Source organism: Hypanus sabinus, chromosome 13 (assembly GCF_030144855.1).
Source record: "Hypanus sabinus isolate sHypSab1 chromosome 13, sHypSab1.hap1, whole genome shotgun sequence".
Classification (NCBI taxonomy): Eukaryota; Metazoa; Chordata; class Chondrichthyes; order Myliobatiformes; family Dasyatidae; genus Hypanus; species Hypanus sabinus.
The window spans coordinates 11,575,574-11,590,357 of NC_082718.1; the positions used below are offsets into that span (position 1 = coordinate 11,575,574).

General features: G+C 42.3%; 1 protein-coding gene across 1 annotated transcript; it reads right to left on the reverse strand.

Annotated features, from left to right (window-relative positions):
* Positions 1 to 365: 365 nt before the first annotated feature.
* Positions 366 to 12,479, reverse strand: LOC132403439 (C-type lectin-like). The gene is made up of 4 exons (XM_059986841.1): positions 12,389 to 12,479; positions 9,692 to 9,832; positions 3,136 to 3,250; positions 366 to 444 (listed from the first exon to the last, which is right to left on the reverse strand). The coding sequence occupies exons 1-4, from the start codon at positions 12,407 to 12,409 to the stop codon at positions 374 to 376; spliced, it is 348 nt and encodes a 115-aa protein (XP_059842824.1). The 5' UTR covers positions 12,410 to 12,479; the 3' UTR covers positions 366 to 373.
* Positions 12,480 to 14,784: the final 2,305 nt, after the last annotated feature.

Genomic DNA, 14,784 nt, shown 5'->3' on the forward strand with positions numbered 1-14,784 from the left:
TAGAATTCTATGGGAAATCATCTCTTTCACATTTCTGTCAATTATCTATTGAACAGAGATCCTTTATTTCACTCTCATGTGCTGTTGCCAGAACCCAGCACACCAATTGTGGCCAAAATGAATGGGTTAATTTTGCAAAGTCTGTGTTGAATTCCCCTCATTTCAGCACTGAGTGTCGAGGGGGGGAGGAAGGTTGCTGGAAACTGGACTCAAACAACAACAACACACACAGCTCAGGATGCAATTCTCTTTATTATTGGCTGAGAAACTAAGCGAGTACAGACACCACAGACAGAGAGAGCAGCTACAAAGAAATCAGGCACTGAATCCACTGTTTGAAATCATGAGTGGATGGTTCTGGAGTCTTCCAATTTCAGTGCAGTTTGTACGAACAAACAAAACCATGTCTCCTGTCACAGTCAGAATCATTCCACTCTTTAGTACCTTGAAACAGGAGAAAGGAATCCAGATTGACCTGTTAGTCCACAAGCATAACATTGCAGAGGCTGAAAATCTGAAAATAGTACTTGAAATACTCAGTAGGTCAGGCAGCATGCATAGTGAGAGAAACAGGAAAGTCATTGATGAAGATTTAAACTCTGTTCTCTCTCTGTAGGTGCTGCCTCACCAGCTCAGTGTTGCAATCACAAGGTCACAGAACAATACTTCATGGATAGAAGTGTTTCAGACCAGTAAGTCCACGTTAGCCATGATTTCCAACCATTTGGTCTCAATTTCCTGCATTTGGCCTGTACCATTCTAAGCCCCATCCCTCTCTGTACTGATCCAAGTCCTTTTAATATGAGGATACTGACCCAGCCTCAATCACTGATGCTGGTAGCTCATTCTATATCCCCACCTCTGTCTGATTGAAGAAGTTGTCCTCTGTTCTCTTTAAAATCATTCCCCTCAAAACTAATTCTATGCCTCCCAATTTTCTCCTCCCCTAAACTGGGGAATAGACTTACCATCCATCTTTTCTATGCCTCTCATACTTCTAAACATTTTGTTCAGGTCACCTTAGAATGTCAGACTGGACTACTCAAATATTCCGAGGAATAGAGGTCCAGTCTGGCAAATCGCTCCCTTCAAACCCGTCCCTCTACTCCTGGCAACATCCTTCTAAATACTTTCTCTGTCCTTTCCGATGAAGACTAGTGTGCTGAGAGCCATTTTCAGCACTCTTTCTACCTGTGAAGCTGCTGTCAATGAACCATGCACATGTGCTCCTCTGTTCCTCTGTCCCACTGTAATCCAGAATGCCTGACCATACATAGACCAGATTGAATTTCCAAAATGAATTAGTTCTCCCTCCCTGGCCCAATTTCTGAACTGAAGTAGATCCCCCTGTAATCTATAATAACCTCTTTCACTATGATCAACACCTCCCTAATCGTGTGACTTCTGAAAACCTATTGAATTGAATTGAGGTGATTTTATTACTTACATCCGTCATATACATGAGGAGTAAAAATCTTTACATTACATCCATGTCTAAATGTGCAATGTGCAACTTATAGTAATCTATAATAAATATTACATCCAACAGGATAGTCAGTATAACATAGAAATACAGTTGCATCAGCATGAATTAATCAGTCTGATGGCCTGGTGGAAGAAGCTGTCCTGGAGCCTGTTGGTCCTGGCTTTTATCCCACGGTTCTGTTTCCTGGATGGAAGCAGCTGGAACAGTTTGTGGTTGGGGTGACTCGGGTCCCCAATGATCCTTGGGGCCCTTTTAATACACCTGTCTTTGTAAATGTCCTGAATAGTGGGAAATTCCCATCTACAGATGCACTGGGTTGTCTGCACCACTCTCTGCAGAATCCTGTGATTGAGGGAAGTACAGTTCCCATACCAGACAGTGATGCAGCCAATCAGGGTGCTCTCAATTGTGCGGATTTAGGGGCCCATACCAAACTTCTTCAACCATTTCAGGTGAAAGAGGAGCTGTTGAGCATTTTCACCACACAGCCGGTATGTACAGGCCATGTGAGATCTTCGGTGAAGTTTATGCCGAGGAACTTAAAGCTGTTAAGCTTCTTAACCCCGGATCCATTGGTGTCAATAGGGGCAAAACTGTCTTCATTCCTTGTGCATTTGCATCCAGATCATTTAGATAACTAAAGAATAACAAAGGTTCCGATATTGATAGTATAATGCCAAAATCAATCTCCAAAACAAGAAACAGACTTCAACCATCAGCCTCTACCTTCCACTACAAAGCCATTTGAATCTATCTTTCCAGCTCAGACCGGATTCAATGTGACTTAATGTTATAGAGCAGCCTACAACGCGGAAAGTTATCAAAGGCCTGGTTAAGCTACCCAGCATTTTCAATTTTCAGATTTGTTTAAGTGTTCATTGTCTGTGAGCCATGAAGTTTCCCTGACCATGTTCCATGACATTGCCTTGTGAATAAAGGGAATCACTTCCTGTGGACCATGTGCAGTCAGAGTGTGTGTTGCTCAAACCGGACATCATGCAATATTCACCGGGGATTGAACTGTTCCAAACTGAGTGCTTGGTTCACCCTGGGTTGGAACTCCATGTGTGAGCTGGAAAATATGACTGTCCCATCAGAGATAATCTGAGCCCTCCCCATTCCATGGACCTCACATAATGGGGACAGAGTTTGTAATCCATTGAATAGTTTAATATACCATATGGAGTGATGCAGAAGTTGAACATTATATTTCAGGTTTCAATTTCACACTGATAATTTTACGCTTCTTCATGTTTTTGACTTTCTTTATCTGCAGTGGCACATTGTTGATCTTGCAAACCTGGTATTACATCCCTTGTGCATCGCTCCACATACAAGGTAATACTGAGTTGAACCTGACCAAGTTCTCAATGTGAAATATTAACTCTGTTGTTCTCTCCATAGTTGCTGCCTGACCTGCTGAGTGTTTGTGAAAATGCAGGTTTTATCTCAGATTCCCAGCATGGGAAGTGTCTTTTCTTATCTTCATACACGGACTGTTCCCCTGTCCTTGCAATACATCCCATTTATCCTCCTCTAACTGGGCAATGAGTCCAGTTCTGCTGAGCATGGGGTTGGTTCATTCCTTCTGCAATACTGTGTCTGAAATGGACTTGAAAAAATAACATTTCTCTCACTGCTGCACTTACCTGAAAAAAAATGAATCTGCACACAGTCTTCATTGGAATGTTGATCATTGGGTTCAGATTTAGCCCAATTTCTATAGGTGTAGCTTGTTCCATCACTCCATGTGAACTTCCCTTCCTGTGGGACATAAATCAGTGATTATTCCTGTGGGATCGTTCAGAAACCTGTCACTTAATGGTACAAGGAGGAGCTGTACCCGAGTCAGAGTGAGACCAGAATATGAGCAAACAGGGCAGTGAATGAGATTTTAAATGACGGACTGTCAGGGTGGGGGAAATCTCATGGAAGTAACAGAACCCTGGGAACAAAAGAAACTGGATCTGAGAGTAAAAGTCAGGGAAAATGAATAATGAAAACTCGGACAATGAGTCATTGAACACAAATACACAGTCTGATCTCATAAACACTAGAGGGAGAAAGGACAGAAGAACTTCACATGAATGAACACAAACTACAAAACCAAATGGGATTTGGAGACATGAAAATTTGTGACACACTCAGATCCTGTGTACAGTTCTGGTCTCCAATGTATCGATAGGGTACGGAGACACCACTGAAGGTGAGAAAATATTTGCAGGGAAAGGACCAAAAATGAGAATTCATACTTATCAATAAAGTTTGAGCATACTTGAACATTGTCATCCCTCAATGACTGAGTTTGATATCTCTCTCTGTTTCTCTATTTCCCTCTGTCTCTGTCTGTCTGTCTGTCTGTCTCTCTCTCTCTCTCTCTCTCACTCTCTTTCTGAATAGCTACCTGCTCTAGCTATAGAGCCAGAGCTAAAATTAACACTTGGATGTTAAAGCCAGATGATTGTGTGTGGAATGGCCAAGCAGCTCACTGGGATTCTCCCTCAAATGTGAAGATTCAACAAGTTCAGCATGGAGAAAAGTTTCTACTTGAGGTGCAGGACAATAAATAAAGGAGAGTCATTAATCAATCCATATAAACATAAAAAACCTACAGCACAATACAGGTCCTTCGGCCCACAAAGCTGTGCCGAAGATGTCCCTACCTTAGCACTACCTAGGCTTTACCCATAGCCCTCTATTTTTCTAAGCTCAATGTAGCCATGGAGGAGAATCTTAAACAACCCTATCATTTCCGCCTCCACCACTGCCGCTGGCAGCCCATTCTATGCACTCACCACTCTCTGTGTAAAACACTTACCCCTTACATTTCTCCTGTACCTTAAAACTATGCCCTTTCGTGCTAACTATTTTAGCCCTGGGGTAAAGTCTCGGACTATCCACATGATCAATGCCTCTCATCATCTTGTACGCCTGAATCAGGCCTCCTTTCATCCTCTGTCACTCTAAGGATGGTCCTCTGTCACTCATTGGTCCCTTAGAGAATCAGAGTGGACAGCTATGTGTGGAGCCAAAAGAGATGGGGGAGATTTTGAACAATTTCTTTTCTTTGGTATTCACTAAGGAGAAGGATATAGAATTGTGTAAGGTAAAGGAAACAAGTAGGGAAGTTATGGAAACTATGGCAATTAAAGAAGAGGAAATACTGGCACTTTTAAGGAATATAAATGTGGATAAATCTCCGAATCCTGACAGGATATTCCCTGGGACCTTGAGGGAAGTTAGTGTAGAAATAGCAGGGACTCTGACAGAAATATTTCAAATGTCATTAGAAACGGGGATGGTGCCAGAGGGTTGGCATATTGCTCATGTTGTTCCATTGTTTAAAAAGGTTTCTAAAAATAAACCTAGCAATTATAGGCCTGTAAGTTTGACGTCAGTGGTGGGTAAATTAATGGAAAGTATTTTTAGAAATGGTATATATGATTATCTGGATAAACAGGGTCTGATTAGGAACAGTCAGCATGGATTTGTGCATGGAAGGTCATGTTTGAGAAATTTAATAGAATTTTTTGAAGAGGTTATGAGGAAAGTTGACGAGGGTAAAGCAGTGGATGTTGTCTATGTAAGCTCCAGTAAGGCCTTTGACAAGGTTCTGCACGGAAGGTTAGTTATGAAGGTTGAATCGTTAGGTATTAATATTGAAGTAGTAAAATGGATTCAACAGTGGCTGGATGGGAGATGCCAGAGAGTAGTGCTGATTAACTGTTTGTCAGGTTGGAGGCCGGTGACTAGTGGTGTGCCTCAGGGATCTGTACTGGGTTCAATGCTGTTTGTCATATGATTTGCATGATGGGGTGGTAAATTGGATTAGTAAGTATGCAGATAGGTGTTGTTGTGGATAATGAAGTAAGTTTTCAAAGCTTGCAGAGAGATATAGGCCAGTTAGAAGAGTGGGCTGAAAGATGGCAGATGGAGTTTATTGCTGATAAGTGTGAGGTGCTACATTTTGGTAGGACTAATCAAAATAGGACATACATGGTAACTGGTAGAGCATTGAGGAATGCAGTGGAACAGAGCGATTTAAAATAATGGTGCTTATTTCCTTGATGGTGGAATCTCATGTGGACAGGGTGGTGAAGAAAGCTTTTGGTATGCTGGCCTTTATAAATCAGAGCATTGAGTATAGGAGTTGGGATGTAATGTTAAAATTGTACAAGGCATTGGTAAGGCCGAATTTGGTGTATTGTGCACAGTCCTGATCACCGAATTATAGGAAAGATGTCAACAAAATAGAGCGAGTACAGAGGAGATTTTCTAGAATGTTACCTGGGTTTCAGCATCTAAGTTACAGAGAAAGGTTGAACAAATTAGGTCTCTATTCTTTAGAGCGTAGAAGGCTGAGGGGGGGACTTGACAGAGGTATATAAAATTATGAGGGGGATAGATAGAGTTGACGTGGATAGGCTTTTTAAATTGAGAGTAGGGCGGATTCAAACAAGAGGACATGAGTTGAAAGTTAGGGGGCAAAACTTTAGGGGTAACACGAGGGGGATTTTCTTTACTTAGAGAGTGGTAGCTGTGTGGAATGAGCTTCCAGTAGAAGTGGTAGAGGCAGGTTCAATATTGTCATTTAAAGTAAAATTGTACAGGTATATGGACAGGAAAGGAATGGAGGGTTATGTGCTGAGTGCAGGTCGGTGGGACTAGGTGAGAGTAAGCGTTTGGCACGGACTAGAAGGGCCGAGTTGGCCTGTTTCCGTGCTGTAATTGTTATATGGTTATAAGGAGAAAAGGCTGAGTTCAACCCATTCTCATAAGGCATGCTTCCCAATCCAGGCAACATCCTTGTAAATCTCCCCTTTTCCCCCATTTTTATGGTTTCCACGTTCTTCCTGTAGTGAGGCGACCAGAATTGAGCACAGTTCTCCAAATGGTGTCTGACTAGAGACCCCTGTAGCTGCAACATTACCTCTCAGCTCTTAAACTCAATTCCATGATTGATGAAGGCCAATGTATTGTATGCCTTCTTAACCACAGAGTCAACCTGCATAACAGCTTTAAAAGTACTGTGGACTCAGTCCTCAAGATCCCTCTATTCCTCCACATTGCAAAGAGTCTTACCATAAATATCATATTCTGCCATCATATTTGACCTACCAAAATGAACCACCTCACACTTACCTGAGTTGAACACCATATGCCACTTCACAACCCAGTTTTACATCCTATCAATGTCCAACTGTAACATCTGACAGCCCTTCACACTGTCCACAACACCCCCAACCTTTGTGTCATCAGCAAATTTACAAACCCAACCCTCCACTTCCTCATCCAGGTCATTTATAAATATCACAAACAGTATGGGTCCCAGAGCAGATCCCTGAGGCACGCCACTGGTCACCGGCCTCCATGCAGAGTATGACTGGTCTACAACCACACTTTCCCTTCTGCGGGCAAGCGAGTTTTGGATCCACAAAGCAATGTCCTCATGGATCCCATGCCCCCTTATTTTCTTAATAAGCCTTGCATGGGGTACCTTATCAAATGCCTTGCTAAAATCCGTATACACTACATCTATGGCTCTACCTTCATCAATGTGATAAATCACATCCTCAAAAAATTCAATCAGGCTCATATGGCATCACCTGCCTTTGACAATGCCATTCTGACTATTCCTAATCATGTTATGTCTCTCCAAATGTTCATAAATCCTGCCTCTCAGGACCATTTCCATCAACTTACCAACCACTGAAGTAAGACTTACTGGTCTATAATTTCCTGGGCTATCCATACTCCCTTTCTTGAATAAGGGAACAACATCCACAACCCTCCAATCTACTGGAACCTCTCCTGTCCTCAGTGATGATGCAAAGATCATTGCCAGAGGCTCAGCAATCTCCTCCCTCACTTCCCACAGTAGCCTGGGGTACATCCTGTCCGGCCCTGGTGACTTATCCATCTTGATGCTTTCCATAAGCTCCAGCACATCTTCTTCCTTAATATCTACATGCTTAAGCTTTGCAGTCTATTGCAAGCCATCCTACAATCACTAGAATCCTTTTCCGCAGTGAATACTGAAGCACAGTATTTATTCAGTACCTCCTCTATTTCCTCTGGTTACATACACACTTTTCCACTATCACACTTGATTGGTCCTATTCTCTCACATCTTATCCTCTTGCTCTTCACATACTCGTAGAATGTCTCGGGGTATTTCTTAATCTTTTCCGCCAAGGCCTTTCCATGGCCCCTTCTGGCTCTCCTAATTTCATTCTTAAGCTTCTTCCTGCGAGCCTTATATTCTTATAGTTTCCTATAATTACCTATTTTCTTGAACCTTTTGTAAGCTCTTCTTTTTTTCTTGATTAGATTTACAACAGCCTTTGTACAACACGGATCTTGCACCCTACTCTCCTTTCCAGGTCTCACTGGAAAGTACCTACTCAGAACCCCACACAAATATCCCCTGAACAGTTGCCATATTTCTTCCATACATTTCACTGAGAACATCTGTTTCCAGTTTATGCTTCTAGATTCCTGCCTGATAGCCTTATATTTCCCCTTACTCCAATTAAACTTTTCCCTAACTTGCCTGTTCCTATCCCTCTCCAATGTTATGGAAAAGGAGATAGAATTGCGATCATTATCTCCAAAACGCTCTCCCAGTGAGAGACCGGACACATGACCAGGTTCATTTCCCAATACCAGATCAAGAGCAGCCTTTCCTCTTGTAGGCTTATCTACATAATGTGTCAAAAAACTTTCCTGAACACACCTAACAAACTCTATCCCATCTAACTAAGCCCCCCACTCTAGGGAGATGCAATCAATATTTGGGTAATTAAAAATCTCCCACCACAACAACCCTGTTATTATTACTCCTTTTCAGAATCTGTCTCTTTATCTGCTCCTCAACGTCCCTGTTACTATTGGGTGGTCTATAAAAAAACACCCAGTAGAGTTATTGACCCCTTCTTGCTCTTAATTTCCACCCACAGATACTCTGTAAACAATCCCTCCATGACTTCCTCCTTTACTGCAGCCGTGACACTATCTCTCATCAACAGTGCCACGCCCCACCTTTTTTACCCCCCCCCTCCCTATCGTTTCTGAAATACCTAAAGCCTGACCCCTGCCCCTGCACCATCCAAGACTCTGTAATGGCCACAATATCATAGCTCTAAGTGGTGATCCATACTCTAAGCTCAAAAGCTTTATTCATAATACTCCTCGCATTAAAATAGACACATTTCAAACTATCGGTCTGAGCACGTCCCTTCTTTATCATCTGCCTATCCTCGCTTTCACACTATGTCCAAGCTTCCTCTATTTGAGAGCCAACCTCTCTTTCCTCCGTCAATTCAGTTCAGTTCCCACTAACAGGCTCCTCGAGAGAAACCCTTTTCTCCAGACTGTTAGGATGTGACTTATTGGGGTCAACGTTCGGTGACAAAAAGATGGAGAAAGGAAAGTCACACAGATCGTGTCAGATGAAGAAGGGAGAGAGAAGGCTCATGTGGAGATAAACAGGGACAATAGACAATAGGTGCAGAAGTAGACCATTCGGCCCCTCAAGTCTACACCGCCATTCTGAGATCATGGCTGATCATTCACTATCAATACCCAGTCCCTGCCTTGTCCCCATATCCCTTGATTCCCCTATCCATCAGATATCTATCTAGCTCCTTCTTGAAAGCATCCAGAGAATTGACCTCCACCGTCTTCCGAGGCAGTGCATTCCAGACCTCCACAACTCTCTGGGAGAAGAAGCTCTTCCTCAACTCTGTTTTAAATAACTGACCTCTTATTCTCAATCCATGCCCTCTGGTACTGGACTCTCCCAACATCTGGAACATATTTCCTGCCTCAATCCTGTCAAATCCTTTAATTATCTTAAACATCATAAAAGTGTGGGATTTATTTGTTCATTGGACACAGTGACGCTGTGAACAACCAGCATTTATTGTTCTTCCCTGATCATCGTCTGACTATTTCATACGGCAGCTAAGATTCTACACACTGGAGTCACAGTGAGGCCAGACAGGGGAATTATTAGATTTACTGCATTTTATTTACTTGGATCCAAGTTCCTGGATGCTGGAATGGGATTTAAACTCATGTCCCTGGATCATTCGGATACACCCAGTGACTTCACGCTCACACTGCCACATCCGAGTTACTCAGCAGGTTGTCCAGTGTCATTCTATCTGTGGTAACAGTGTAACACGTCATCATGAACTTTACCTTCCATATGTCATTCAGGCCAATCCACGCCGTTGGGTTCTTTTTATCCACATAAGTGATCACTGTTGAAATGAATGTGTTGTGTCTGTCTGAGGTCGCAGTTGCCAGATTTCCATAATGTGTGTTTCGATTGCAGAAATCCTATAAATAAAAGAGTATCATTATCTTTAATCCTCACACTGGGTCCTCAGTAAATCATCTGACCTGTTGTTAGGAATTTCCTTAAACAGACTTGTTTTTCTTCAAAGTGTTTGCTGTCAAAAGAAACACTGTGTTAACTCCACTGGTTGTGGAGTTTCTCCTAAATTATCCTGTGTCTGATCCCCTATAATAAGTAGATTGATTTGTTTACTCTCGGGGCTGGGACGTGGGGTAGGATAAACTATCAAGTGGAAGCTGCAGCAACCAGGTCTCTGGCACTGAGTCTGTCTCTGTGGTTCAGAAGGGATGGGGGTCAAGAGGAGTGCAGTAGTGATAATAGACAATAGACAATAGACAATAGGTGCAGAAGTAGACCATTCGGCCCCTTGAGTCTGCACCGCCATTCTGAGATCATGGCTGATCATTCACTATCAATACCCAGTCCCTGCCTTGTCTCCATATCCCTTGATTCCCCTATCCATCAGATATCTATCTAGCTCCTTCTTGAAAGCATCCAGAGAATTGGTCTCCACCGTCTTCCGAGGCAGTGCATTGCAGACCTCCACAACTCTCTGGGAGAAGAAGCTCTTCCTCAACTCTGTTTTAAATAACTGACCTCTTATTCTCAATCCATGCTGGGGGATAGGGGATTCCATTTTAGAAGAGCTGAAAGCAGATTCTGTGGACCTGAAAAAAAACACCCAGACAGTAAGTTGCCTCCCAGTTCCCAGGGTTAGAGGTGTCTCAGACTGGGTCACAACATTCTAAAGGGGGAGGGTGAACAATCAAAAGTTGGGCAACATATTGGTACCAAAGACAGAGATAAGAAAAACGAGGAGTTCCTGAAAAGAGAATGTAGGGGGTTAGGCAGAAACCTAAAAAGCAGAACCTCCAGGGTAGTGATCTCTGGATTGCTGCCAGTGCCACATGACGGTGGGGGTGTGGGGGGGGGGGGTAAGAATAGGATGAATTGGCACATGAATGTGTGGCTTGAGAATTGGTACAGCTGATATTATCCTGAACAGTGGTTGGAAAGATATTGGAGTCTGTCATTAAAAACAAGCTTTTGGGGTACTTAAAAGCAAATGATAATATAGGCCAAAGTCAGTCTGGTTTTCTAAAGGGGAAGTATTGTCTGACAAATCTGTTGGAATTCTTTTAGAAAATAACAGGCTGGATACTCAAAGGAGACTCAGTGCATGTTGTTTCTTTGGATTTTCAGAAGGACATTTCTGCACATGAGGCTGCCTAACCTGATAAGAGTCTGTGGTAATACGGGAAATGTTCTAGCATGGATAGAAGATTGACTGACAGGAGGCATAACAGGGGCCTTTTCTGGTTGGCTGCTGGTGACTAGTGGTGTGCACAGGGGTCGTGTTGGGACTGCTTCTTTTCTCATTATATGTCAATGATTTGCTTGAAGGAATTCATGGATTTGTTGCCAAGTTTGTGGACGATATGAAAATAGGTGGAGGAGCAGATAGTGCTCAGGAAGCAGGGTGTGTACAGAAGGACTTAGACAGTTTGGGAAAAGGGCATAGAAGTGGCAGATAGAATACAGAGAAGGACAGGCATGATCATGCACTTTGGCAGAAGGAATAAAGATATGGACTATATTCTAATTTGGGAGAACATTCAAACATCAGAGCTGCAAGGGACGAGGGAGTAGTCATGCAGGATTCCCTAAAGGTTAACTCGCAGATTGAGTCAGTGGTAAGCAAGGCAAATGCAATGATAACATTCATTTAAAGAGGACTGGAATACAAAAGCAAGGATGAAATACTGAGGATTTATAAGGCATTGGTCAGACTGAACTTTGAGTATTGTGAACAGCTTAGGAACTCCTTTCTTAGAAAAGATGCACTGTGATTTGAGAGCATCCAAAGGAGGTTCATGAGAATGATGCCAGAAATGAAGGAGTAACATTTGATGTTTTGGGCCTTAATTCACTGGAGTTTAGAAGAAAGAAAGGAGGTCTCATTGAATCCTACCAAGTCTTGAAATGCCGAGATGCAGTTGATGTAGAGAGGATGTATCCAGTAGTGAAGGAGTTGAGGACTAGAGGGCACAGCTTCACGATTATGGGAGAGGGATTTGGAGCAGGGATGAGGACAAATTTCTGAGCCAGAGGATGGTGAATCTGGAATTCAGACAGTTTTCCAGAGCAAGTAACTGGGTATATTTAAGGTGAAGTTTGAGAGTATTGATTAGTCAGGGTTTTGAGGGTTGCAGGAGAAGGCAGGAGAATGGGATTGAGAGGGATAACAAATCAGCCAATGATGGAATGGTGGAGCAGATTTGATGGGCTGAATGGCCTGACTCTGATCCTGTGACTTTGGATCTTATTGTTTTACATTCTTTATTTCCCAGTTTTCTAGACATTGATCTGACTGATAGGAAGCGGAGCCCATAACCACAGTGAAGCACACCCTGTAACACAAGAACCCATCATTGACAATTCAACTAGAGTCTGTGCTGTGAGTTAATGGGAATAAACCAGCAGAGCCCAACATTCTCCAGGTCTTGATGTACTATTGCTGGGTTTCAGGGACTTACCTCAGCTTCATTCCATTTCATTCGGTAACTGTAATACCGGAAACAGGAGTTTACATCAGCAAAATAAAACCACTTGTCATCACAAAGTCCTTGGGTTAGACTGTGAATCAAGAACCATAGCTCGTCCGCGTCCATGGGATCAGTCCCATTTTGTTGGATAGGAATTGAGCCTTAAAACAGATAGAATAATGAAACAATTTCCAATAGTCACAACACCAGACACACTGTGGATTTGCAGAAGATGGCCAGTGCTCTTTACCCACATCATGGCCCCAGGGGACTGAGGGCTTTCTGGACGGACACCATTCATTGTAACAGGGACACTGGTTAAACCTGACAACAACAAATGACTGTCTGACACTGGTGGTAGGAAATGATTACAAGCAGTTCTGAGGGATGGAACAAATTCATATTTCATGTTTCGCAGGTTAATCTAGGATAAAACATTTTGTAAAGAGATGGTTTTATCTGGCGAGAAATTGAATTTTTGGAGGCTATAATTAAGTATCAGTAAGGATAGAAGGTTTCATGTGGTAAACATGGATTTTAACAAAATGTTTGAGGAAGTCTCATTCAGTTGATTCAAGTCGATCTAAGAGAAACAAATTTATGAAACATTTTGTTCAGTTCACACCTGGAGTTTATTATTGCACAGGAGAGAGTGCAGAGGAGAGTCACTGAGATGTTGCCCAAGGTGGAATGTTTCAGATTCGAGAAGGGACTGGATGGAATTGGTTTGTTTCCCTGGAGTAGAGGAGGCTGAATGAAGACCTGATAGAGATACACAGTATAATGAGAGGCATCAATTGGGTGGTGGTGAGAAAATATTCATCAGTACAGAGACTTCTAAAATGAGTGGAAATTGTTTAAGGTGAGGGATAAGAAATTCAACGGGGATCTAAGGATTTTTTCACTAAAAGTGTGAATGCCATTTAGGATTCACTTTCTGAGATGGTGGGAGAGGTGGGTACACTCACAGCACTTGGAAACATTGGAGAAATATTTGAATCAAAATGGCACGATGGATGGTGACAAGCCGTGTGTGGTGAAGGGGGTGAGGAGAATTGTACTTGATGGTTGACATGGATATGGTGGCCAATAGCTTTCTTGTTGTATAATCTGTAAAATTATAGATTAGCTGAGGGTTAGTATTGGAAGGATGCGCATGCGCTGGCCATGCATGTAGCCTGTTACTGCCGCTCTGACTAGTTTTCTTACTTTTCTACTTGGCATGATTAACTTATTATTATTTAATTATTTATGGTTTTACATTGGTCTATTTCTACACTATTCTTGATTGGTGCGGCTGTAGCGAAACCCAATTTCCCTCGGATCAATAAAATATGTCTGTCTTTCTGTCTCATGTGTGATACACGACAGGACCTCTACTTTCTTAGTATTTTGCATAGATTTGGCCTGTCAGCTAGACTTTGACAAACTGTTATAGATGCATACATGAGAGGATCCTGACTGGTTTTCTAAAAAACTACAGTAAGTTGTGGATACAGCTCAGTTCATCACAGGAAAAGCCCACCTGAAAATTTAACACATTAACCAGATTGCTGCCATAAGGAACCTGCATCCATTTTCAAGACCCCACCAGCCACTATCCAGGTCATGCTCTGTTCTTGCTTCAACTTTTGCGCAAACAGCATAGGAAACTTCAGCACCACACCACCAGGTTTATGAACAGTTATTACCCTGCAACCCGCAGGCTCCTGAACTAGCATGGATAATGTAAAACAGCTCAACTCTGAACTCATTCCACAACCTACCGACCTCGAAAGGGTGTCTGCACAAGTGTGACTCTACAATTCATGTTCTCAGTATTCTACACAGTTTCTCTTCTTTTGCAACTTTGTTGTTCATCTGACTTAAAGTACATCAAATTTGCAATAATTCAGTTGTGTTTTTATTGACTGAAAGAAAATGATAATCAGGGTAGCAATGGCTGACCTATACATAATTTGAGAATAAAGTTTCTTTGACTTTGACAATGAAGATGTTTGCTGATGATTCTAAAGCTGACATTCTTGTAGACAGTATAGAATAATGATTAGGTTACAGGAAGACATTTGTCGACTGGTCAGGTAGGAACAAAAGTGGAAGTGGAAATCAATCCTCAGAGAATGTGGCCATGCATTTGTTGGGATCTAACAATACAAGGGTACTTATGGAGAATGGTGGGATAGTAAGCAGTCGGAGCACAAACTTTCAAGACAAGCTCTGCAGAGGGTCAAAAGCCAAAGGGATGGATACAAGTCATTGCTCACAGGATTCATGTGTGAGGGAGAGAAATATTTTCAGCACATAGGCTCTGTATCTTTCTGATTCTCTGCCTTGTCCTACATACTGGCATCTAAACTACAGCCCTCCATATCAATCTTATCCATATA